This window comes from Sceloporus undulatus, chromosome 2 (assembly GCF_019175285.1).
Source record: "Sceloporus undulatus isolate JIND9_A2432 ecotype Alabama chromosome 2, SceUnd_v1.1, whole genome shotgun sequence".
In the NCBI taxonomy this organism is placed as follows: Eukaryota; Metazoa; Chordata; class Lepidosauria; order Squamata; family Phrynosomatidae; genus Sceloporus; species Sceloporus undulatus.
In genome coordinates this window covers 305,556,129-305,581,746 of record NC_056523.1, presented here as the reverse complement: position 1 = coordinate 305,581,746, position 25,618 = coordinate 305,556,129, and the positions used below count along the sequence as shown (strand labels likewise).

The 25,618-nt window shown below is 39.3% G+C and overlaps 1 protein-coding gene across 5 annotated transcripts in view; it reads left to right on the top strand.

The window, feature by feature from the left end:
- The window catches only part of NNT (nicotinamide nucleotide transhydrogenase), a 77,159-nt gene extending 58,614 nt beyond the window's left edge, over positions 1 to 18,545 (top strand). For all 5 annotated transcript variants that reach the window (XM_042449619.1, XM_042449618.1, XM_042449614.1 and 2 more), the window contains 4 exons: positions 1,510 to 1,591; positions 15,011 to 15,129; positions 15,588 to 15,703; positions 16,715 to 18,545. In XM_042449619.1, the coding sequence (XP_042305553.1) occupies positions 1,510 to 1,591; positions 15,011 to 15,129; positions 15,588 to 15,703; positions 16,715 to 16,861 (464 nt within the window). In that variant the 3' untranslated portion in view covers positions 16,862 to 18,545. The remainder of the gene's footprint in view (positions 1 to 1,509; positions 1,592 to 15,010; positions 15,130 to 15,587; positions 15,704 to 16,714) is intronic.
- The last annotated feature ends 7,073 nt before the right edge of the window (positions 18,546 to 25,618 follow it).

The following is a 25,618-nucleotide window of genomic DNA, read 5'->3' as shown; positions in this document are numbered from 1 at the left end:
GAAGAAGAAATTAAACTCTGGTCTCCAGAATTCTAGTCCAGCTAGATTGCAGGTGGAATCAATAAAGCACACTTAGTACTTTTTTCAAATATTTAAACAAATTGAAAGCTTTACTTCAGCATTTTGAAAGGGAATATATTTAAATATTTAGGATACAACCATGCAAAAACATACTTTTGGGGGGGTTCAGATTTTAAGAGAGAGAAGCAGGAGAATCAAGATATTGGAAACTCTCATACTAATTTTACTGTGCCTCAAGAGCTGTGTATTCATGTACTTCCTAAGGATAGTCTCCTGAAAAAAAAAGTTAATTCCAACTGTGTCTATTCAGTTCTGTGTCCAGTTACTCAGTTTGATTACTATTACGTCTATTCAGTACGTTATGTCAGTAATTAGTTTTATAACTCTGTGCATTTCTAAACAAATAGAAAAAATTATATTTGAAAAATATAGCAGAGGGGGATTTTTCATCCCCTGTCCTTGGTCCATTGGCATACGCACACATTTCACATTTGTGAAATTTCTTGGTTCATCATACCATTCTTGTATGACATTGTTGTGGTTTAAAGTTCTGCATGTTGGAAGGCTAAATCTAGCAAGCATATTGATTTGAATGTCTTTCTCTCTTTTCTCCCCTTTTATCCAACTGGGAATAACAATAACAACAATAACATTTATTAAAATATTTACATCCCACCATATATCCTAATATCTGAGAATGGCATAAAAATTAAATCAAGTTAAGCGGTTTAAAACAATTTATCATTTAAAACAATAAAAGTAATTTAAATGCTGAAATCATTTTAAAGATTAAGACAGTTTTAAAAGGGTAAAATAGTTAAAACCATGTGCATATACATTGTGGTTGAAATTGTTTATACCCCAAAGGCCTTAATACAAAGCAATGCTTTTGCTTGGTCCCAGAAGAGAGCAAGTGGGGACATTTTTGAGCCTTCCATGGGAAGGCATTGTACAACTAGGGTGCATAGCTAAGGAGGCCCTCTACTACATTATCCAACAGTGTATTGCTCTTCTTGGTGGGACACAGAGGAGGGCCTCCTACCAGATTTAAATCCATTTATTTATATATAGGGAGAGGCACTTCCTCAGGTGTCTAGGTTCCAAGCCATTGAGGGCTTTGAATGTCATCACAAGCTTTTAGCAGCCAGACCAGAATTATATTAATAATTATTGTGATTGCTTTAAGACCAGTGTTTGTGTTGTACTCCTAGCTACTGTGTTTTGCTCTGTCTGTATCTTTTGAGTCATCTTCATCGGCAGTGGCATGGAGAGCACGTTACAGTAGTCCAATCTGGAGTTTACCGGTGGATGAACTAGTGTCTCTGCCTAGGACAACTTGTAGTTGGTGGACCAGTCAAAGATCATCCAATCACTCCAAACCATAGACTCCATAAGGACCTCCAACAGTAAAAGTAGATCCAAGAGTATTCCAAGGTGCAACTAAAACTACTGCTTTTAATTCTGGTATTTTCTTCTCTTTCTCCATAGGTTATGGGCTCTGTGCAGCAAAGGCTCAGTACCCAATTGCTGATTTGGTGAAAATGTTGTGTGAACAAGGCAAGAATGTCAGGTAAGTGGGACAAAGAAGAGGAAAATGATGCATGCTTTCATCATATGGTCATCGTTTCCTATATGACTTACTATTTTGGGAGGAAAATCCCCCTCTCTCAGTATCTGTAAGCAAGATATTATAGCAGGGGTTGAAACCATGTTGGCCTGGCTGACACTGGTAAATTTATTGGACGGTAAATCCTAGGAATCCTAGCTAGCATAGCCAGTGGTGAGGAATGCTTAGAGTTGTAATCCAACAATAACTAGATTCCCACCCCTTACTACAGCTTGATTTTTTAAATTTTAAATTTTTTTATTTTGACAACATCTCCATCAACCCCCCAATCAGCCTGATCTTGGGAAGCTCTTGTTCAAGAATTAACTTTTTCAAGCTCTGAAAAAAAAAAAAAAAAAAAAAAAAAAAAACTTGCAAGAATTTTTTTTAAAAAATAAATTTTATTAATTAAAAAAACACAATACAAGAGTTTTTTGAGGTGCACCATCCCTTTTTAAAGGGCCTTCCTCAGGAAGCCTTGTCAGCAGTTCTCAGAAAACCAATAAAGATGCTAGGCAATTTTATCACAAAACTTTCACAAACACTCTGTTCAAATGATCGTGATACTGCTTCTGTGTGTCTTCAAATTGTTTGTGGTTTATGGCAATCCTGAAATAACCGATTGTGGGGTTTTCTTGGCAAGATTTGTTCAAAGGGGGGTTACTTTTGCCTTCCTCTGAAGTTGAGAGCATTGGGCAATTTTGTGATAATATTGCCTACTTCCTCTTGTACTTGCCTCTTTCTTCATAGCTTTCAGGTTTAGGGTTATATATATTTTTTTCCACACTATGCAGGGGTGGCATGAGGAAGGTGTATAGAAACGCATTTGCTGACTACTTTTTTTTAAAAATTCAAATGGATATGAAAAGTTATTTCAAACATCAGAATTGTTTGTGTTTTCCATTTAACTTTCTATAGCTTAAAATTGCTGTCATTTTGATATAACAGGAATGTAACCCACCAATGTTTAACTGAATAGTGATGGCTGTCCTTTTTCAACTCCCCATCCTGGACTCTCTTTTTGGCTCTTGTGTGGGCTAGTTTTTACAGTTTTTTTTACTTGATGACAGACAACATTAAAGGCTTGACTTTGTGTGTTGGCTTTATACAGGAGAAATAGGAATGGAGCTTTTTGATGTAACTACATCAGATCAGAAAGCCCGTTTTGGCTACAACAGTTACCTAGAGGGTTTTAATGAAAGAAATCTGTATTTTCTGTTTGTGGGAAGTTGGGTCTTTCATCACGTTATGGCGCGCCCATGGTGTTCATTGAGTGCAGCTGCTCGCCCTCTGCTTCCTGTAGGCTGATGGAGCCTCAGGACACCAGCACACTCTCTATCCAGATGTGGTGACACACTTGCACATCTGTGGCAGATAAATGCCAACACAGACATATGATTGTCATCAGTGTATAATACCTGTGCTTTGCCAAGAAAAACTGCGTCTTTCGGACTGCTTTCCTGACAGCACGCCTGATGTCTGCAATTTCAAGAGAGTGTCATTCTGGTAAACTTTGCCCATAGCCATAACATCCTCTGAGATTGTGCAATGTTTCAAGTTAATACTTCTGCTAGATACTTCTGATTCAGAGGTACAGGACAGATTTTCACAGGTACAGGACAGATTTTTGAGCTGGGGGGGGGGGGTCCAAGTGCCTGTATTATTAAGATGGCATTTCTTAGTATCACTGTCACTTTTTAGCAACTTGCATCTTTAATGCAATAATAAAATTAGGCCAGAAAATATACCTGTTACATAAGATCCCCACTGTCCTATGTATTACAGTAAGTGTCTTGAAGATAGATATGGCATATTTTTGAAGAAATGTTTCTGAATCCTTTCTAAGGTTCTTACTCTACATCTCACAGCTAAATAACTTGCAAATGAAAGTGGGAATTGACACTTTTGAAGAGTAGAGGAATAAGAGGAAAGGGTGATCGATTCTGTCTTTATTTTGATAGTTGTTTCACATGTTCATGCAGACTCTTCCGAGTGGTCCAGTGGTGAACAAATCAATAACTAAAAAACAACTGGTTCTTTGCCCTTTGGATTGATTCTGAGCTGAAATGGTGGTGATGGGGAGAAGCTGTGTTACATGAGTGGGTATATTCCCTTAGGAAATTTCCAAGATACCCCTACACTGTTGGTATTGGAGGGCAGAGCGGAAATCAAAAGTGGGGGAAGTCAAAGCTGATTTAAGGGTCATCCCTCTTTTCTCTGTCTCTTCCTTCTACTTTTTCTCACCCAGTACACTGATGCTCTTAAAAACAATTTTTATCTGTATGATGGGATGCCCCCTTCACCTCAAGCCTCATTATTATGCATTTCATTTAATCCCTAAATCACTTGCTCCCCGCACAAGATAAGTAGGCTTATAAAAAATCTGGGATAGAGAGGGAGAATCATAGAATCATAGTCTATATGAACCATCCAGTCCAAACCCCTGCTACTCAATAAGACACAGGGGGAGGGCATCCAGTCTCTGTTCCAAAACCTCCAAAAAAGGAGAATCCACCACATTCTGAGGCATTATCCAGTTGTACCCTCAGGAAGTTCTTAATGTTTGAATAGAATCTCTTTCCATGTAGTTTGACTCCATTGCTGTGTCCTAGTCTGTGGAGCAGCAAAAACCAAGCTTGCTCCATCTTCAATATGACATCCCTTCAAATATTTAAATGTGGCTATCGTGTCACCTCCCCACTAGCAGCGGGGAATTGCTAGTCTGGGCCAATAGGAGTGTAGATCATAGAAAGTAATAGTGCCACTCTATTCAATCTTGGTCAAACTTCACCTGTTACATTGTGTACAGTTCTGAGTACCACAATTCCCCTTATGCTAAGTAAATCCTAATGCTTAAAAAAATAGAGAGGCCTTCATATTGCAGTGTTAATGATAAGGAACTTTCTCTTGAATGGATAGGTTTAGTTCCCTGTCCAGACCTGAGAAGAGTGAAAAGAAACTGGTGAATTGTCCTTCAGTGACAAAAAAGTTAAACTTAGCAAAACCTTTAGTTTGCTATTCATATAAAGCTACCAAAACACTTATGACAAGCAGAAAATTGGTTCATTGACCAAGGAATGACTAGAGGTACAAGAAAAAGAGGATGGAAAAGCTACTTAAAAAAAACCCCACACACTACAACTCCCAGAACTCCCTAGCCAACATGACTAGGCATAGCATATCTGGTGGGGTGCCCAGGTTAGGAAGAACACTCTCACTACTTAGCAACATTCTCTATTTTTTTCTCTTTGTGATGGTTCATTGAGTTACATCACTATTCTCATTTTTGCAGGCAGGTATTTCTGGTGAGGTGTAGTATCATTTCCCCATCATTGTGACTACATGGGAGCTGAGATTTGAACTAAGGCCTCCAAGGCAGCATTGCTATACTGTATTAGATTACCGAAGACTCTTAATTTATTATTCACTTTTGATGTCTAAACCCAGTCTTAATCTAAATTGTCTACACTGATTTTAATGTTCTTCACATAATGTTATATGTTTTGTTTGAAACACTGAGATGTTTCAGTAACACAGTCTACTAAATGCCACTTTAGATTTAGAATTTATGTAACAGTTTGAGAATATGTGAACCAGTAATATCACAAACATAGTTTCTCCCTAGTGCTTAACTGCAGAATGTAAATATACCCTACTCGACAAAGGCAAAAGATAAACACCACAAACCTTGTAAGTCAAAGGTTTAGTATCTTGCAGCCTGAGAGCCCAATATAATTAACAACTGTTTGTATCACTCCTGCTTTTGCCAAGCCCTACAACATGCATTTCTATTCTGGTGTATTGCATGAGTTCTGCTTCAGGGTTGCGGTGTGGCTTCAGAAGAAACTGTAAATTCTTTCCTTGTTTTCTTTCTTTCACGTCTGGATGCTGCACAGAGAATTGCAAGTACTGCTTGGATATATATTTACTTGAAGGCTCCCAGCCCACCTTTTTTCTTCATAGCATCTAAGGTGGCTTTGCAGCTCAACCAGTGTTGTTGACCAGGGCTGTATGTCTTTGTTATTTTTTTCATTGTCATTCTTACTCTGGCCCATGGTGTGTGTTTCCTGGATCCTACTAGGATCAGTGATTCCTCCTCCCTCCAGCAGCTGCCACATAGAGGGCTGGCAAATCTTCTGGAGCAGGTTTTTGGCAACACAGATGGCTGCCGTGGGAGGAGAAGACAGTCTCCCAAGATAGAAAAGTTAGTGAAAGAGCCACCACATTATGTTTATACTGTAAAAGAAGGAAAAAAATGCTAGTTACATTAATGTTGAAAGGGGGACATTTATTACACTGCCGTTAATTCTAACTTGGTGTTTAAATTTATGTTATGTTGTTCCATAAAAAAGCTTACTGGAATGCTGGAGAAAAACACATCCATGATTTTTCTCTATTTCCCTATTTCTTTCCTATTTTGAGCTTGGGAAATAGCTCCATCAATTTGGAAAATCACATTTCTCAACAGTAGTCGAAAAGAAATATAGACACATACAGAAAGGATGCAGGAAGCAAAACTATATACAGTATGTGCAAATATAAATAAGCCAGAGTCACCCTCCATCATCAACACTTTGCAAAAACCATCATCAGAATTATTTAAACAGATGGTCTGAAGAGCCCTTTTCTGAAAACTAAAATTTTGATTCCATCAGAGCCTAGTTCAGCCTCAGAAGTACTAGGATATCAAGCATGTTACTGAACAATTTGTATCAGTCATGATATACTCATCAATACCGAAGAGGTGCTCAACTGATACACTGGATGTTGTCTGTGTTGTTTTTAAAATACATGAATAATCTGGAAAATTAATATGGGGAGAACACTTCATGTTGCCCACATACCCAAATGTCTGGAGATTTCTCTTCAACAGTGTCCTCATTCTTCTAGGACACTGTATCATTGGTTGAGCTTTGGGAGAATTTTCTCTCTCTCTAGTAGCTGTTCTCTTTTTGGAGACTCAGTGTTGCAGTTGCCCTCAATGTTGCTGGTACTTTTAAATTCAGCCTTCAGGGAGAGTTCTACCATTTCAGTAAGGCTTTTGACAGGTTTCCCTATGACATTCTTGCACACTAATGGAATGTGGGCTAGACAACGTAACTGTTACATGGATTTGTAATTGGTTGACCGTCCGAACCCAAAGGGTGCTCAACAATGGCTCCTTTTCATCCTGGAGAGAAGTGACCAGTGGGGTCCCACAGGGTTCTGTCCTGGGCCCAGTGCTATTCAACATCTTTATCAATGACTTGGATGACAGAATTGGGGGCATACATATCAAATTTGCAGATGACACCAAATTAGGGGGAGTAGCCCCAGAGGACAGGATCAAGATTCAAAATGACCTTGATAGATTGGAAAGCTGGCGAAGGCTAACAAAATGAATTTCAACATGGAGAAATGTAAGGTACTGTACTTAGGGCAGAAAAATGAAATACACAGATATAGGATGGGGGACACCTGGCTGAATGAAACTATGTGTGAAAAGGATCTGGGTGTCCAAGTAACCCCAAATTGAACATGAGTCAACAGTGCGATGCGGCAGCTAACAAGGCCAATGCGATTTTAGTTTGCATCAATAGAAGTATAGTGTCTAGATCAAGGGAAGTAATAGTTCCACTGTATTCTGCTTTGGTCAGGCCCCACCTGGAATATTGCGTCCATTTCTGGGCACCACAATTAGGATGTTGAAAAACTGGAGCATGTCCAAAGGAGGGCAACTAAAATGGTGAAGGGTCTGGAAACCATGCCCTATGAGGAACGACTTAGGGAGCTGGGGATGTTTAGTCTGGAGAAGAGAAGGTTAAAAGGTGATATGATAGCCCTGTTTAAATACTTGAAGGGATGTCATATTGAGGAGGAAGCAAGCTTGTTTTCTGCTGCTCAGAGACTAGGACCTGGAGCAGTGGATGCAAGCTCCAGGAAAAGAGAATCCAGCTCAACATTAGGAGGAACTTCCTGACAGTAAGGGCTGTTCGACAGAACAAACTCCCTCGAAGTGTAGTGGAGTCTCCTTCCTTAGAGGTCTTTAAGCAGAGGCTGGATGGCCATCTGTCGGGGATGCTTTGATTGAGATTTCCTGCATGGCAGGGGGTTTCTATGATTTTATGATTTGTCTAGGAGAGAAAGAAGAAATACAAGTTAGGAAAAGAAAAGGTATCAGTAGGTTGCTTGAAATGCATTATGTTCTCCTGGCTAGGACAGTTGCCAACCAAAAGGCTTTCAGAGAAAGAAAGCATTAAATAATTATTTGATGTTGCATCTGGATCGGCCATTGCATGGAAAAAACAGAATTACTTGGATTAGATGCACCTGCAACCTGAAATACTCCTTTTATTTTCTAATCTTCCCTGTTTATCTGGTCATCCTCATCTGTCTGCAGCCAGCCCACTTTGAAGCAAGAGTGTAAGCAGGTTGCCAGAAATAAGTTCTTGTTCTAGCAAACAGGTAAGATTTTTGAAAGCTTTGTCCCACACCCTTCAACACAATGAACAATTTCTGTGATTCAAGTGTAGTTTCCTGGATCTTTAACTTGTTTGCCTAAAGGTGCAGAGTTGATAGCAGATACCCCATGATCATCCCATCCTGCAGTTGTAGGATAGCCAGGAGCAAGCCAATAGCTTCATGACCTCTCCTGTACCATCAGATATTTAAGTTTTGAGGTCTTGCCCGAGGAGCAGTCAACTTTATTGGGCACAGTGGACAGGAGCCCATGTCATTACTTCAGAACATTTGATGTACAAACCCTGGTTTGTTCTTAATCTTTAAATACACATAACATTATTGTCATGGGTGCACTCTGCAGTCTGTGTTGATTGGTTTTTATGGAGTACATCATGACACACTTCCCCTCAAGGAACAGAAGTGTTTCTGTGAAGCTCTGAAATTAGAATCTATTCTACAGTTGGAAATCAGTATTTGTATGTCTTTCGTTGCTATTAGGTTGAGGGGGTGGCTAGTACACTTCTAGTGTGGCACCAAACAGAAAGAATGTTCAGTTTCTGTGAAGGCTTTTCCTTTTTCATTGGCTTTTCCCAGGGTCTCAGAAACAGGCACAAAAATCTCTCCGTCCTCTTCATGGTTATCACCACTGAAAGTCCCCACTGTTCTTAGGTCTGAAAAACTTGAGATGCTTTTACACAGTTTGAGCTATCGTCATTTGTACTGCATGCAGCATTGCTTTGAATTTGGAACTGAACAGACATGTTATGTAGTGCTTTCATAAGGATACTGTGTGTGCGACAGACATTAAAACACTTGAAAGCTAACATTATAAACTCATTGAGTACTGCTAGGAAGGAGTTTATGGTGGAGCCATCTCCAGGGCCAAGGCAATTAGGTCCAAGAAGGGGCACCTCTGGGTATCCTCCCTGCCTTTGTCCCACCCAGCTTTTCTGAGGCTAAAAAAAGCAACACCAGTGTGCCATCCACTTTTTTACTTACTGTATTTTCTAGCGTATAAGACTACTTTTTAACCCAGGAAAATCTTCTCAAAAGTCAGGGGTCGTCTTATATGCCGGGTGTCATCTTATAGGGCAGGTGCTGAAACTTCTGAGCCAGACTGGAGAATCTGCGGTCGCCGCATATGATGGGGGGAGCTAAAAAAGGGCCACATCCCCACCGTATGCAACGATCGTATGAAAGCAGCTACCGCTTTGATAGTCTTGGAGACAGGGAGCACTGGGCAGGTAGGGAGAGCTGACCAATCCAAGCAGGCTTTGTATACAACAAGGTTTCCTGCTAAGTACCTGCATGCCATTTAAATTAAAATTACCATATTGAAATCAAATCTGATCATGGTATGAACCCACTTAGGTTTTGTAGCTAGAGCTTATGTGAGGCTGAGCTTCACACTACTGTTACTAGAAACAAAAATCCACCACTGTTACCTGCATGAATGGGCCTGCTTGAGACTAGAGCTTAGAAGGAATCAGTTACAAATAACCAATTACTTGTCATTTCTTCCATGCCACAATAACTAAAGTAGAACTGTATTATGTTATGATTAGAATCTTAGGGATAGTTTCACTCTATTTGCAATGTAACCAACTTTGTACAAGTTACTTTCACAATTACAGAGGTATGACTTCATTAAATGATGAAAAAGGAATATCAAATGATCCAAATGCTATTTTGCCCCATGCTCTGCTGTGGTGTTGTTGTTTTTGAGGTAAACAACATAGAAAACGGAGGATGTTTTGTACAACAGACCCACAGTTTGTAGCACATAAATGATTAAAAAATAACTTTAAAGTATTTCATTGCTTTAAGAGAACAAGTAAAGAGGGTTCTTTGTTTGTTTTATGTGTGACTTTAATGGTAACTAAGTACCTGGAGAAATCTTGGTATTATAGCTGTTTCTGATAGTGGCCACTATCATGAAAGTACAGATTTCTTATCGGGACTATCAGATGTAGTAGCACTCACTCTCACAATGCATTCCTCCTTTGTTTCTTGCACTCTGTTCACTCTCCCTTCCTAACTACTCTCTTGCCTCACTTCATCTATCCCTCCAGGACCTGTGCAGCTTACTCTTACTTCCCTCATGCCTAGAAATGTAGGGGTGGACTTGTTTCTTGCAGAACAGTTTCACAGAAGAGTGCCTCCACATTTTCGCTATTACTCAAGCTCTTATACATAACAGAAACATACTTTTTTAAAAAATTAAAGTTAGGAATCAAGATGAGATGGCAGTCCAAACAGGCACTGGGTAACATGCCTGGAAAGTAGAACCTGGCTAAACCAGAGCTATATAACTCTACCCTTCTTCTGGTGAGCATTAGATGACCTCCTTCATCCCCACTGTTTCCACACATGCTGATAAGTCAGGTAAGCTGAGGAAGAGTGCTGGCCCAGTGAGTTTCATAGTTCAGTGGCAACTTGAAACTGGCTTTTCATGATATGCAGTATGTGTGCGTGCACACATTTTGTCTGGAAAGGCAGTATAAATATTTTAAATGTCTAAATGAATTTAAATAACATCCAGGTTTTTCTTAAACTTATGTATTACTCAAATTCAAGACCTGAGCATGGATGTGGCTTCCAGACATGGCCACGGATTTAGCAAGGCATGGTTTTCTTTCTTCCTAATAATCTGCAGTAGAGAAGTTCCACTTGTGTGTGCAGTGCTGCCCAACTGGAATGCAGCCAACATCTTTATTATATAAAGCTGGAAAGAATATGCTGTTACTGCACTGGCGCAATAGATGTTCATGTGTCCAGCCTGTCTCAGAATTTGTTTGCTATAATTTAATTAATAATCTATGTGTGCATAGCATTTCTTGTAGCTTTTGCCAAAAGTATGGAGACACATGGGATCTTAGGAAGCTACATCTGCTTGATGCCTATCACTGCTTACTCAGTAACATCTCAGAGCACTGCAAAGAAGTTACAAACTTGCTATGTAATATGCTCCGCTAGACCCTCTGCATCCGATTATTCTAGTGCATGCAGTCAGAAACACACTTTTTCTACTTCATCTTCAATATGATTTGAATGAAAGAACATACTTTAGAGTGCTGTTCTGTTTGTTTGGAGTACATGAACATCAGAACTAGAGAGGACAGATGCTAGAGATAAGAAATGATATAAATGGTTAAGGATTTTGTAGTTGGCAATGGCTCGGCTCAGTTCTTTTTGTTTTAGGGAAAATGTAGAATTAAAGATGGTCAGGGATGTTGACAACAGAGTCATTTCAGACCAGTGGTCAAACCTGACTTGGAATCAGTCTCACAACACACTCTGGTCTACCGTACTTATAATTAAGGAACTTATTTGCAGTGGCTGGTTTTCTCTCGGAATAGTTCTATAATTTAGAATCAGTTGTATAACAGAGTTCTGGTGCTAGTGAGCCAACCAGAAAAGTAGTTTGGATGAGCAAGCATGATAAGACCAGTACAGCTCTGATAGTGTCCTGCAACCACTATACATGTGTCTTTTAGTTGTTTAGGTTATAAGACAAGGGTTAAAAAATCCTGCGCTTGGCAAAGTTACAAGTTACTACAACTCCCAGAATCTCAGGATTTGTGGATGTTGCAATCAAAAAAGTAAGGGAGACAGTGTGATATGGTTTGAGTGTTGGTCTGAGACTCTGGAGGCCAGGGTGCAAATCGCCACTTAGCCATGGAAAACAACTGGGTGACCTTGGGCAAGCCACACTCTGTCATACTCTGTCAGCCTCAAGGGCAAGAGCGAACATGAAAGCCCTGTGATAGCATCGACTTGGGGTCTCCATAAGTCAGAAATGACTTGAAGGCACACAACAACAACAACAATCCAAAAAGTACCTTTTTCAAGCTCTGGTTGCCATCTGCTCTTTCTTGTTTGGGCTTTATGAAAAGGAAAACAATTAACTCTGAAGTCTGGCAACATTTCTCTTAATTAAGGTCCAGCAGTGAAAATCAGTGTGCATGTGTATGTATGTCTGTGAGAGACAATGTAAGCGAGTGTTTGTGTATGTGTGAGAGAATGTAAGTGAGCATCTGATCACTTCTGCTGCAAGAGAGATAAGTAAAATATAACATCCAAGTCTGAACTGTAATAAAAATTGCTCAAGTATAACTTCATCTCTTGCCTGGATTCTCACACAGACTTCAGTGTAAAAGGTCTTCTAAAAGCTATTGTGTTTCACTGTGGGTTCTGGAAAGCATAGGTACTATTTCACATGGCTTGAATTACTGAGTGGCTGGCTGGTTGAAACTTTAAGCTTCTTAATATTTTGTCCTATTTGTTTTGCTGTTGTATATCTGATTCTACATCTGGTCTTTGCTAGAAGGATTGCAAATATTTCCCTCTATGAAGTATACTCAGGGCTATGTGCAGTTTTGCAGATGTGCTTTGCAAGCAAAAAAATACACTGTTCTCCATCTTTTTTTTGCCTTCTTGCATCTTTCCAAGTTTCTAGATCTTATGTTTTTTTTTAAATGGTTAGAAGCTAGTTGTAACTTTCAAGTAAAAATCACAGAAATGCTTTCTCCAACCAGTCTGGTAAATGGGAATACAGTTGTCCCTCCATATTCGCTAGGGTTAGGGGAACAAGACCCCTGTGAATATGGGAAAACCGCAAATAACAAAAACACCATGTTTTTACCTGAAGGGGACACCTCTCTAGGAATCTCTAGGTCCTCCAGTGCAACTCTGTGGTCAATGTCCAACATACACTGACCATAGAATGGCACTGGAGTAGCTACAAATGGTCTTTCAGTGCAACTTTTAGTTAAAGTTGACCAAAGAGTTGCACTGGAGGACCTAGACAGTCCTAGAGAGAACATATTGATGAAATCAGTGAATAATCAAATCCGCAAATATCAAAGCCGCAACACTGGAGGGATGACTGTATATACACATGGGAATGCAATCAGTAAATGGGATGTACATGCTCACACTGTTATGACACTTGCGTGATGAGTCTCTTGATAGATTCATTAAAACAAATTTGCTGGCCCAAATTCTAGCTATTTATCCAAACTAGAGTCAATCTATTGGACAAGTGAGATTTAGTACTAGTATCCCTGAAAAGGGATTTGAACCCTGGTCTCCCAGAGTCCTAGCACAGTATTCAAACCACAACACCATACTGCCTCAAGGAACAGAGCAGCCTCTTTATTATATCATTCCATTCAATGTTTCTTAGATTCAGGCCAGAGATTTCCAGGAACAGAAGGTAAAGCTTTTAAAAACCATGTTTCTAATGGCCTGGTGCAGTTAATTAAGTAAATGTGCTATGATCTTTCTCTCTGTTCCTGCCTTTCCTGTCACAGGTTTAATCTCTTCAGCAATTTTATGGCAGGAATCACCCCCCATTAGTGTGATAACATCAGGAGTTCATTCCTTTTGTATTTGAGGTCCGATCCAGGAACAGCTAAATCCTTGCTCTTTGGACAAGACCTGGGTTCTGAACAAAATCTTGTGTCATGTTGAATTTTTGTAGGGATTGGTTTTTCCTTAACAGTAACTTTTTACCCTGGAGGTGTTTGAGAAAAGCTATTTAAGTTCATTTTTTTTCTAAACCCAGCTGTGAAATGTACCCTCCTTGTCATAGTTATTTTTGACTAGAAACTACTAATACTCATAGCTGCTCTTGGCTGTAAACTTTTGGGTGGGGGAAGGTTGAGGCTGACACTATGATAAATTACTCTCTTTCCTCATGTTTTAGTGGGTTTCAGATATGGCTAATCTGCTGGATTGTGATGGTGGTTGTAACATATGGAGATGTAATGGTGGCTGTGTTGGTCATTTATTTAATTTCTTTTACTCCTTTTTCTACATATTGCTTAAACATGCAAATACTATTGAGAATGGCAGCCAGTTTATTGTGTGAGAGGACATAGGAAGAGTGCTGTTGTACAAGACCAAGGACCTATTGTTTCTCAGAATAACCAACCTGATGTCCATAGAAATACCATAAGCACAGCCCAAGTACTATAGCCCTCTCTTGTTATTGTTCTCCAGAACCTGGTATTTGGAGGCATTCTCCATCTGATTCTGGATGTACAATTTACCTGTTCCTTTATGACTATGGCCATCTATTCATGACCTTATTCTGCATGGTTGTGTCTAATCCTTTAAAGCTATCTATGCTCATGGCTCATGAGATCCAACATGGTGCAGTGGCTTGAGATTTGAACTGCGACACTGGAGATCAGGGTTTGATTCTACACTGAGCCCTAGAAACCCATTGGGTGACTTGGGTGAATCACACCCTCTCAGCCCCAGAAAACCCTGTAATAGTTTCACCTTAGTTGTCATAAGTCGGAAATGACTTGAAGGCACACAACAACAACAATGCTCAGGTTAGGACTGCCAGATGAAAAACAGGGCAGGGCTTTTGTACCTTTAATAGTAATGTAGAAGAAGGAATTTCAGCAGATACTTGTCATGCATGCTTCATTAATTGATATTCTCTTTTTTGTGCAGCCAGTAAAAGCCCTGTCCTGTTTTCACCTGACACCCCAATCAGTGGCCTGCACATTTTGTGATGGCAAATTTCATATTTAAAACATCCCACTGTGTAATGAAGTACTACGTTTTGTCTTCAATCTTTCATCATTTCGTGTCTTAAAGTGGTGAACAATGTTTACTCCTTATAGGACATATAGAGCATCTGAGCTATTTATTCTTGGATACCCTTTCTGAGGGGAGAAGAAAGTTGTGTTCAAAGTATGAAGAGCTAAACCAGGTTTTTGGTCTTTGAAAACCTGGATTCAGATCTCTACTTTTGTGGTGTGTCAGGCAAATTACTCTACCTGCTGTGGGTTTCTATTTCTTATATTTGAGAATATAGTGTGATGTTTTTGCTATGCTGATTAACAAGGAAGCAAAATACTTCTGATGCTTTATATGTACTTCATAAATGATTCTTCCACTTCTTAATCCCACCATGCTTAGGTTTGGAATTCATCCTGTGGCTGGCCGTATGCCTGGCCAACTAAATGTGCTACTTGCAGAAGCTGGTGTACCTTATGATATCGTCCTAGAAATGGATGAGATTAATGGAGACTTTCCAGGTAAGAAAAATACTATATGTCTTTCTCTGTTTTTGCCTTACTTTGTTTGTGTTTTCTCCCTTAAAAGCATTACCATACTAACAACATTGCCCTCAGTTTGATTAAAGTATTGAATCTGGCAATTTAAAGTACAGCTGTTCTTATTAAGCACACACATTGAAAGGTATTCTTATCAGTTTCTTTGCTAAATGCATGTTTTGGTACTTATATTTTCATCCTGTTCCCCATCAGTTTTTAAACTTCAGGGGAAAAAAATCCCTGTCTCAACTGTTTCCAAGAATTGGTCTAGGGAGGGCTGGCCTTGACAGTTGATAGCTTCTAGTGGAAATTGTAGGCTCTGTTTAGGGTATCTCCATACTAACTACTATACTGCAAGCTGCTAACAATTGAAATCTAAGTTCTCCTCATCATTCTGTGTGTACTTGTGTGGTCTCTTTCCTCTTGTATTTTGACTGCAGAAACGGATCTGGTCCTTGTTATTGGAGCTAATGACACAGTTAATTCAGCTGCCCAAGAAGATCCAAACTCTATCATTGCAGGAATGCCTGTTCTAGAAGTCTGGAAGGCCAAGCAGGTGTGTGAAGAGACATTGTGGTATTCTGCTGAGTACTTTATAGCCATTAATTTGTTTAGAGATCTTTTATAATTATCTTTTACAATTTGTCAAATCTCTTTCTTTTTACTTTCTCCTACTGAGCCTTTTTGCCAGTATGAGAGCTGGTACTGCTGGAAAGCTGAGGAGGCAGGGCATATACAACTTTTATCCACAGAGTATCTTCCAAACTTTCCTGCTTGTTGGAACTTCATAGTGGGATATTGTTTTTCCCTCCCACTCTAGAGTGAACCTCCAGTGTCTTAATGATCTAAGCCACTGCTGAAGGAATCCCCTCTTCTCATATCTATTTCCATGCCTAACAACCCAAAAATCTTATACAGATGGAACAAACACTCATGTTCTTAACAGGTTTAAAAAGAAAGAGTAAATAGTGAATTACAGCATTTATGTAATAGATGACTGAGTAGAATTCAGAGACATAGCCATAATGAGATTCCATCTAAAAATTAGGAAGAACTTCCTGATAGTAAGAGCTATCTAGCAGTGGAACACACTACCTCAGAGTGTGGTGGCACCAGAGTGATGGAGGGGAGATCATAAGAGTGGAATGGGGCCTAATGCTTACCCTGGTCCTCTCAAGCTTCATGTCAGATTTAAGGTGTGCAATGGCTGGAATCCTGTTGGTAATCCAACAAGAGTAGACTCATTCAATCAGTTGTAGAATGGTGAGTCAACAAAATAGATAAAGTTGATGGATTCAGTAAGTCTACACTAGTCAAAACTACCAATATAATTTAGGCCAGTATGTGCTTGTGAAGTGAAGTGTAAAGCTTGTGGTAGCCCTTATGAGAGTATAGTTGACCTTTCTGTCTTGAGTGTCAAACAATACCCCGAACATTTTATGGCAAAACTTTGGTGGAAGCTGCACAAATGCTTTCATTATTTTCTTAACTATTCAATTATTTCTTATCAAATACTTTCGTTTATTATTATTTTTTTGCTATATCTAAAATGGCCTTCTCATTTCAGGTGATTGTTATGAAGAGGTCTCTAGGTGTCGGATATGCAGCTGTGGACAATCCCATCTTTTACAAGCCCAACACAGCCATGCTCCTAGGGGATGCAAAGAAGACCTGTGATGCCCTGCAAGCCAAAGTGAGAGAGTCCTACCAGTAATAAATTCCTTTTGTCGAAAGCTGTCCTTTGGCCAGTATGAACAAAAAAAAATGTGTTATATACATCAGCATTAAGAGTCAAGCGTTAGAACATAGTCTTGAATTGATGGTCTAGAAAGAAACATTAGGGTCCAGAAATCCAGTGAACATTTATGTAAAAGTGTAACAAAACAAACCTTGAATTGACCTCTCATGGTGGGTGGTGGAGGCAGACAGAACCTGGAATATGTATTTTTGAAAGAGAACATTTTAGAGGATTTTTTCCCTTTGTAGCCACACGTGTATTACAATGACACTCAGGAATTTGGGGGATCTGTCCATTTAGCATGAAATGAAACATAAGGGAAACATGCATACAAGCAGGGCAGCTGCTGCCATTTTAAAAAAATATTTAAAGAATACATTCATTGGCTTCAATTCTTGCTGTGGTTCGCTCATTTACTCAGTCTTGGACTCCTTACCGGATATTTAAAATTTTGACTTGCTTTTTTACTTGCGACCTTTTAAACAGATTCCACCCTCCCGAACTTTTGAAATGTGTTTTTGATATGTTCATAAATCAACCTGTTTGAGATGCTGGAAATGGGCACTTCTGTCCAATGTACTTCAGATGCTGGAAAAAGAGATGAAATTCCAGACTATCTGGAATACTTTTTAAAATTAATTCATTATTCTAGTAAACATTAGAAACCCAGTAAACTTCAGGAAAAGGAGAGATTTTGGTTACTGGTCTTCCTTTTAATTTAATTAAGAGAAATATTGAAACTACAGTTTAATGGTAAATAGGGATTTTTTTAAATTGGCTTCCAGTGCAGCCTTGATTATGTTTAGTGCACTTGAGTGGAACTCAATGTTTGACTAATAAAATGCATTTGTCATGTTTGCATAATGATGTAGCAACCATCCGCAGTGACAGAGGCAAAATAAATAGCTGTACTTGTGTTAGAAAGCCTTAACATCTGGGCAAGACAGACTACTATGAAGTGAGTTAAACGTAGCCCATCTTGACTGTTAATAAATCCTGATTTTTATCATTGTGCTTATCATGACCTTCTAATTTAATAGCAGATGAAAATTGTCTCCATATAGCTACCTCCTGTTTTTGTATGGTGAGGGTTCCATACAGTGAACATCAAAAGACGGCAGCAGGATCTGTGAGCTTCCTGGTCTACTGAACGAATGGGACATGCTCTTTTGCTCATGTCCCATTCATTTTAGTGGGACTTCCATAGGCAAACGTACAAGAATGATTGTTTTCAGTGTTTGTTTTTTAAAGAAAGCTATCTTTTTAAAATTACTTGTAAAAACAAGGGCCTTTTAAACATCAAGAGGTTGTTCTGCTGCACAAGAATACTTGAGCAACATTCTAATGTAACCTTTTGGGGCAGCTATGTTTTAGTAGGATCTGACTTTAGTTCCATTTGCAGTGGTACCATACATTTCTTTCTATACAGCTTACATGTCAATCTAGCCAAGAGGAGACACATCAGCTGTGTTAATCTTGGATTGTGAAATGCTGCCTTAAAGCTGTAGGGGTCAGCTTGTTTAAAATACTTTCTTTTTAATCTGGATACACAAGCAGTTTGTAAGTGCACCAGAAGTATCATTGTTAATGCTAGAAATGTGTTTATATTATGGGACATGAGAGAATTATTTAAAAAATGCAAATAAAAAAGTGAACCAAATACCAAGTCTTTTGCAGAATTCTTCAAATATTTGTTTACATTTATTCTAAAACAATGATTTAGGATTTCTGGGAGCCATGTGCTAATTAGTATGTTTTTGTATTTAGCTTGTTTACATATCACTTTTATTACTGATAAATTGAACTGGTGATCAAAACCCACATGTATACTCTCAGCAGCACAGCATTTTTTGCTGTATTATTTTTTTGCCAAATAATTAATTAATAAATTATTTATTTATAATTTATAAATAATTTGTTATAATTTTGCATTTCAAAATATGATGCAAAAGTATGCTTGATATTTATGCAGCAAACAATTTAAGTTATTACTGAGTCTCTGTAGAGGGGAAAATCCAGTTCACAGAATTTCAGAGGGTAATGTGGTGGCTTAGGGGTTAAGATGCCAATTCTGATAATCGGAAGATTAAAAGGTTGGCAGTTTGAGGCCCGTGCGCTGCATGATGGGGTGAGCTCCTAACACTAGTCCCAGCTTCTGCCAACCTAGCAATTCGAAAGCATGCAAATATAGGTAGATAAATTGGTACCATGTCTCAGTGGGAAGGTAACAGCCTTCAGTGCAGTCATGCCGGTCACATGACCACCAGAGCAGTCCTCGGACAACACTGGCTCTTTGACTTAGTAACGGAGATGAGCACCGCCCTTACAGTCTGTTACGACTAGACATTCATGTCAAGGGACTACCTTTACCTTCACCTTTACCTTTAATCACAGAATACAAAATAGGACATTTTGAAGCGTACTATCTGTTGTCTGCTTTCTCTGAAATAAGACATTAAACTTAGCTATACAGAAACCTTCCATATATTCCATAACCATTTATTTTTCTAGTTTTATTCACTTCCCATTATTCTTATATGACACTAAACACAGTGTCTGCAGGAAGGTTAGGTTTTTGTTTTGTTTTTTTATCCTCCCATCCAAACACTGTTTCAACATGTTTGTTGCACTGTGTGCTTTCAGATCATGACCTGAAATCCATCCTTAGAGAAGACATTTATATGTGGCCGTGTTTATGCTGGCTTTTTATCAAACAAAGTGTTCATAATGTACCCTTAAAAACCTGTCAAACTATACCAAAGAAAACCTAGATTTTTTGCGATCTGCTTAAATCGTGTACTTGGAGTATGTGGTCATTCTGCTTCACTCTCCTCCTTTACACTCCCAAATGGCTCCTTGGAAATTACACTTTTTGTGTGTATTAGTGGGATTATTTATTCATTTATTTAACACCATTTCTAGGGTAGCATTAATGGTTGTATCTTTCCAGGTACTTGCACAAGACTAAACAAAGGTAGAAAAGTATGAATTCCAATTAAAACAATTATAACATATAAAACCATTATCTCCCTAAAGCCACAAGAATAAGTACATCTTCAAAGTTCTCCTTAAGGCTTGCATGTAAGGACCAGAGGAGATGTTAATATAGCCTCACTATATTCTGCACTGGTCAGGCATCAGGAGTACTATGTTTAATTCTGGGCACCTCATTTGAAGAAGAATATAGACAAGTTGGAGCAGGTTCAGAGAAGGTCAACAAAGATGATAAGATATATGGAGAATAAAACATACGGTGTGCCCTTAGTTGCCACTGGGATTTGGTTTCAGGACCCTGCAGGGATACCAAAATTCATGGATGCTCAAGTCCCATTATATACAATGGCATAGTAAAATGATGCCCTGTATATTGTGTGGGGAAAATCACACTTTGCTTTTTGGATTTTAAAGAAATATTTTCAAGCTGTGAATGGTTGAATCCATGGGGTCAGAATCTGTGGATACGGAAGGCTGACTATGAGGAAAAGTTGACGGAGCTGGGCAGGTTCAGTTTGGGGAAGAGAAGACGGAGAGGGTGACATAGAATCATAGAATCATAGAATAATAAGAGTTGGAAGAGACTGCAAGGGCCATCCAGTCCAACCCCATTCTGCCATGCAGGAAATCTCAATCAAAGCATCCCCGACAGATGGCCATGCAGCCTCTACATGATTGCACTTTTTAAATAACTCAGGTGGGTTCTCTCTTGCCCCAGAAGGTAGGATCATGTCTAATGGTTTTAAGTTACAGGAAAGTAGATTTTGATTGAACATTAGAAGGAATTTCTTTGACAGCATTTCAGCAATGGAATCAATTGCCTAGAGTAGCGGTGGAGTCTCCTTTGCTGGATGTCTTTACAAAGAGACTATACAGCATTTTTTTCAATTTGTTTTCTGTTTTTTTCCAGGCCCCCCCCCTTTTTCCTGTTTTTTCTGGGCCTTCACATCGCTAGTTGGACTCTGGCCCATGACCCCCACCCAACTCTAGGATTCTGATTCTGTGATTCTGTGGAGGCTCATTCCTATCCTAAGGGACTACTACCAAAAAGCCCAGGCATTTCTGATGGAATTTGCAGTGTCTGTCCTAAGCAACTCCCTGAAGTTCTCTGAGAGAGCAGGAAAATGTCACTACTAAACTGGTATCAAATAAAATCAGATATGTCCAGACTGTATGTTCTGTGTCAATGTCCCCTACTCCTAACCAAGGTCTCATCAGATAACTCTTTGCCATTATTTAGAATTTCCAACAATGAACCAGATATACACTGTACCAGTAGTTCCTAAGTTTTATGGAAAGTTATAAATGGCAGGCAGCTCAAAGCTGCCCAACATAAGGGGCCTTAGGCCACCATCAGTGCTTATGGGCCCATTAGGTCATTGGGGCATTAAGCAGCTTTCGTGGGTGCCCTGCTGCTGTGTATGGATGCCAGGTCTACATAGCTTGGAAACAACCTTTTAAAACAACTAGAATTTCCCAGCCAGCATGCCTGCTGTCTGAAATTCTGTACATTGTAATCCAAAAGATATCTTTTTTTCTAGAGTGTATATTTTCATTCTAATTAGTTCATTCCTTTCCTTGTGGCAGAATGGAATCATAACACAAACTCTTAGCTGTGCCAATTCTTGTATGCTAGGATACAAATGGACCTAAATACTTAAAAGCATCAGATCCCATCTGATCTTGGACGCCAAGCAGGAGCAGCCTGGTTAGTGCTTGGATGGGAGACTGCCAATGAATACCGGGTGCTGTAGGCTATATTTCAGAAGAAGGAATTGGCAAAAACACCTCTGAGTATTCTTTGCTTAAGAAAACACTTTGAAATTAATGGGGTCACCATAAGTCCACAGGCAACTTGAAGATGCATATACGCAGAGGGTGCATCTACACTATAAAAATAATGTAGTACGAATGCCACTTTTAGTATTGTAGCTCCATTCTATGGAATCCTGGGATCTGTGGTTTTACAAGGTCTTCAGACTTCTGTGCTGAAGAACGCTGTTGCCTCACAAAGGTACAAATCGAAAGATTCTATAGGATGGAACCATGGCAGTTAAAGTGGTGTCAAACTGCATTATTTCTACAGTGTAGATCCACCCAGAGAAAGAGAGGATATGAATAGCCGCCGTGAAGGCAATTTATGCAGAAGAATCAATGAGAGCTAAAACTACTGGACCCATATACTCAACTGAATGCAAGGAGTTAATTGAAACCTTTCTGCTCCTACTGCCTGTATGTATGTGTGTAGAACGAATAAACTTTCCAGGCCCTGCGGAAAATGTTTTCACTGGAGAATTTGAATGATATGCATGTTGGGGGCCGCCCCTTGTTTAGACATCCAGCTCCCTAGGAGCTGCTTGTTTTCACTTGCTGCCGTTTCAGCATCTGAAGACTAGTGACCAAAATTTTTCTGCTCTCATGGCAGTGACTTGTATAATCCAGCTGGTCTGAAGTCACTTGGAAGAAACAAATAATTCTATTAATTAAAGCTTCAGTCTGCAAACATATGATCCTTACTAAATGAGAGGGTCAGGCTGCACCCGTCCCAGCTTAGTATGGGGCTAATCAACTGTACAAGTTCTTTTACCACTCTATATACCCACAAATAATTAAATTGTGAAAAATATGCTTGTAACTGAAACACATTTTCCTGAAAATTTAGAGACTAGCCTTTTTTCTTTTGCCAGTGATCACAAAATGCTTCTAAAATGGCATATGTATGCCTCTTCCATGGGATGGATAATGAGGAAGATAAAGGCTTTAAAAAGTAATTAAGGCAACGTCTGTTCTACTAATTTGTCTCAACTTTTTCCTTTCAGATTTTCAGTATAGTTCTTCCCACAAGCAGCAATTTTGAAACACTGGCATAGTTTGAGTTTAGGAAAGATGTTTTCCCAATTTAAAGTAATAGTTCTACAAAGTGGCTCTGTCTGATTTTGCAAAAGTCTTAACTCTGACTCCAGACTTTTGCCTGGCTGGATGGCTTTTATCAAGGTGAGTTAAGTTTTATCAAGGACAATAAATGTGTGCTGTTTGGAATTTGGTTTTGTGGTATGGAAACTTGGAAGTACACAAACAAAACAGCACAGATTACAACAGTACTGCAGCACCTTGATGACTTGCTTCCCTAAACGTATAGAGCTGAGGTTGCAGCATTTTGGGTGCTCTCTGATGCACTGGCAGAAGACACTTGTATAAGAGAGTCCATAATGTGTGGTACACTGGGAGAAGGGAGAAGAGGGAAAGCCAGCCAGACAACCGGCCACAAACAAGAAAAGAATTGCTTATACCACCCTGGGGACTTTGGCTCAGGATGAGAACAGTTGAGGGGACTCAGAAGAAATGTCTAGATGGGGCATTGACTAAAAAAATACAGTGCAATTCTAGGTTGCATCAACAGGAGTCTGTTGTGCAGATTGAGGAAGATAATAGTTCATTCAGCTTTGGTCAGACCTCACCTGGAATACTGTGCCCAGTTCCGGGTATCATAGTTCAAGAAGATATTGAAAAGCTGGAATATGTCCACAGAGTAGGGCAACCCAGATTGTGAAAGGTCTGGAAACCAGGCCCTAAGAGGAGTGGCTTCAAGAGCTGGGTTTGTTTAGTGTGGAGGAGACTGGGCAGTGGCACAATAGCCAACTTTAAATATCTGAAGTGATGTCATATAGTAGATGGAGCATGCTCGTTTTCTGCTGCTCCAAAGACTAGGACATGAACCAATGGGCTCAAACTTAAGAAACAAGATTCTACATAAACCATAGGAAGAATTTGCTGATAGGAAGAGCTGATTGAAAGTGGATTCCTTGGAGTTTGGTGGAAAGCTTGGAACAGAAATTGGATGGACATACCTAGGAGTGCTGCCACTGTGTCTTCCTGTATGTTGTTGTTGTTATTGTTGTTGTTGTTATTAATCTTTATTTATAAAGCGCTGTAAATGTACACAGCGCTGTACATACAATCTTTTTAATTAGACGGTTCCCTGCCCTCAGGCTTACAATCTAAAAAGACATGACATAAAAGGAGAAGGGAAAGGTGGTGGGGCTAGTAGGCTAATGCATATAAAGTACATAGCAATACAGGAAATGGTTTGATAAAACAGGCACCAAAAGAACATCAAATAGCAAGCGACAATTATGCAATGCCTGGGAACAGAGAATTGGAGAAGATGGTTCTTGCAGTCCCTTTCTAGTTCTAACTCCACAGCTGCTCAAATGGTCCTTCCCATCTGCTTGCCAGAAGTGGTCACATCATTCTTCCTAAGAGTCCAAGGCTGCAGTTTTAATGTATATTCACCTTCAAGTCGCCTGTCAACTTATGATGACCCCATGAATTTCATAGAGTTTTCTTAGGCAAAGGATACTCAGAGGGGTTTTTGACAGTTCATTCACTAGGAAATGCAAGAGCCAACAGGTGAGTCTTCAATAATATCGTAAAGTGGGACAAAGGAGACCAACCACATAAATAAAGGGAGAGAGTTCCTCATGTATGGGGATACATTAGAGTGAGAGGGAGCGAACAAGACAAACGTTTGCTGGATAGAGGAAATGAAAAGGTGGGCATTTGCAAAAATTCAGGTTCTGGATGAAGCTGCTACACGTAGAGATTTCCCCCCCAAATTCCAGTATTTTCCTCATTGCAAATGCTTGTGAAAATGCTGGAGGACTGGACTGGTAATAAATAACATTCATTGGCTAGCATTGAAGCACAACCAACCACTATACATCACTTACTGTATACTGTACCTGAGGATAGAAATATGAGTCTGTCAGCAACCGAAATAATAATGTACTTGTTAGAAATGGAGCAAGACAGACAGCTATGCAATTAAAAAGAATGACTGAAAAACACCTGAATGACCTCCGTGACTTGCATTGAGAGAACTCATCTTGCCAGCTGATCCAGTGTCCTTGATGTAAATGTCCAATGGCTACTGGTCCAAATCTACAACTAAGAATACTAGATTCTGAGATACCAGGGTGACATACAGGTAATATTGGTACAAACAGATATAAACAATTCATTCTTTAAAACAGGAACAGTAACAAGGGGGCAGTGGGTATTGAGAGTCATGGCTTGATGCAATGTGCTTTTAAAGTTATACCCAGTGTATTAAGCCAAATGTGATGCTGGAATGCATATGTGTTCATCAGTTTTTTGAGTAAGCAGAAGGTGGCTTGTATCATAACTGTTGTCAAAATTAATATCTTGCCCTCCTCTAACATTGCAACATTGCTGTACCAGTTATTGGTCTGCCAAATGCAAAATGTTAGAAAATTCAGGATGGAGGAGTGTGGTGCAAGGAATCAGTAGCCCTCTAGATGACATTGGACTGCAACCCCCATCCTCTCTAGCCAGAATAGGCAATGGTGAGCAATGATAGGAGTGATGGGCATCCCCTGACATGTATTCTTTCCAGTATGGTGAGAAGAATACAAGGACAGCAACTCACGTGTTTATTATGATAGTCTATGATTGATTATTATACTGTGTCTGATAAGAGTTGCATCTATCCTGAAATCCTGTATAGATGTAGCTGGAAGAAAGATCCACCGAATTCTGAGTAGACATACACAGACTTGGAATATTAACTTTAGCTGGTAGACTAATCTTAGGAGCTTTAATATTTTAATTTGATAATTCCTTCAAACATAAAATATTAAAGCTCCTAAGATTGGTCTACCAATTAACCAGCTAAAGTTAATAGTCTAAGTCTGTGTATGTCTACTCAGAATTAAATGG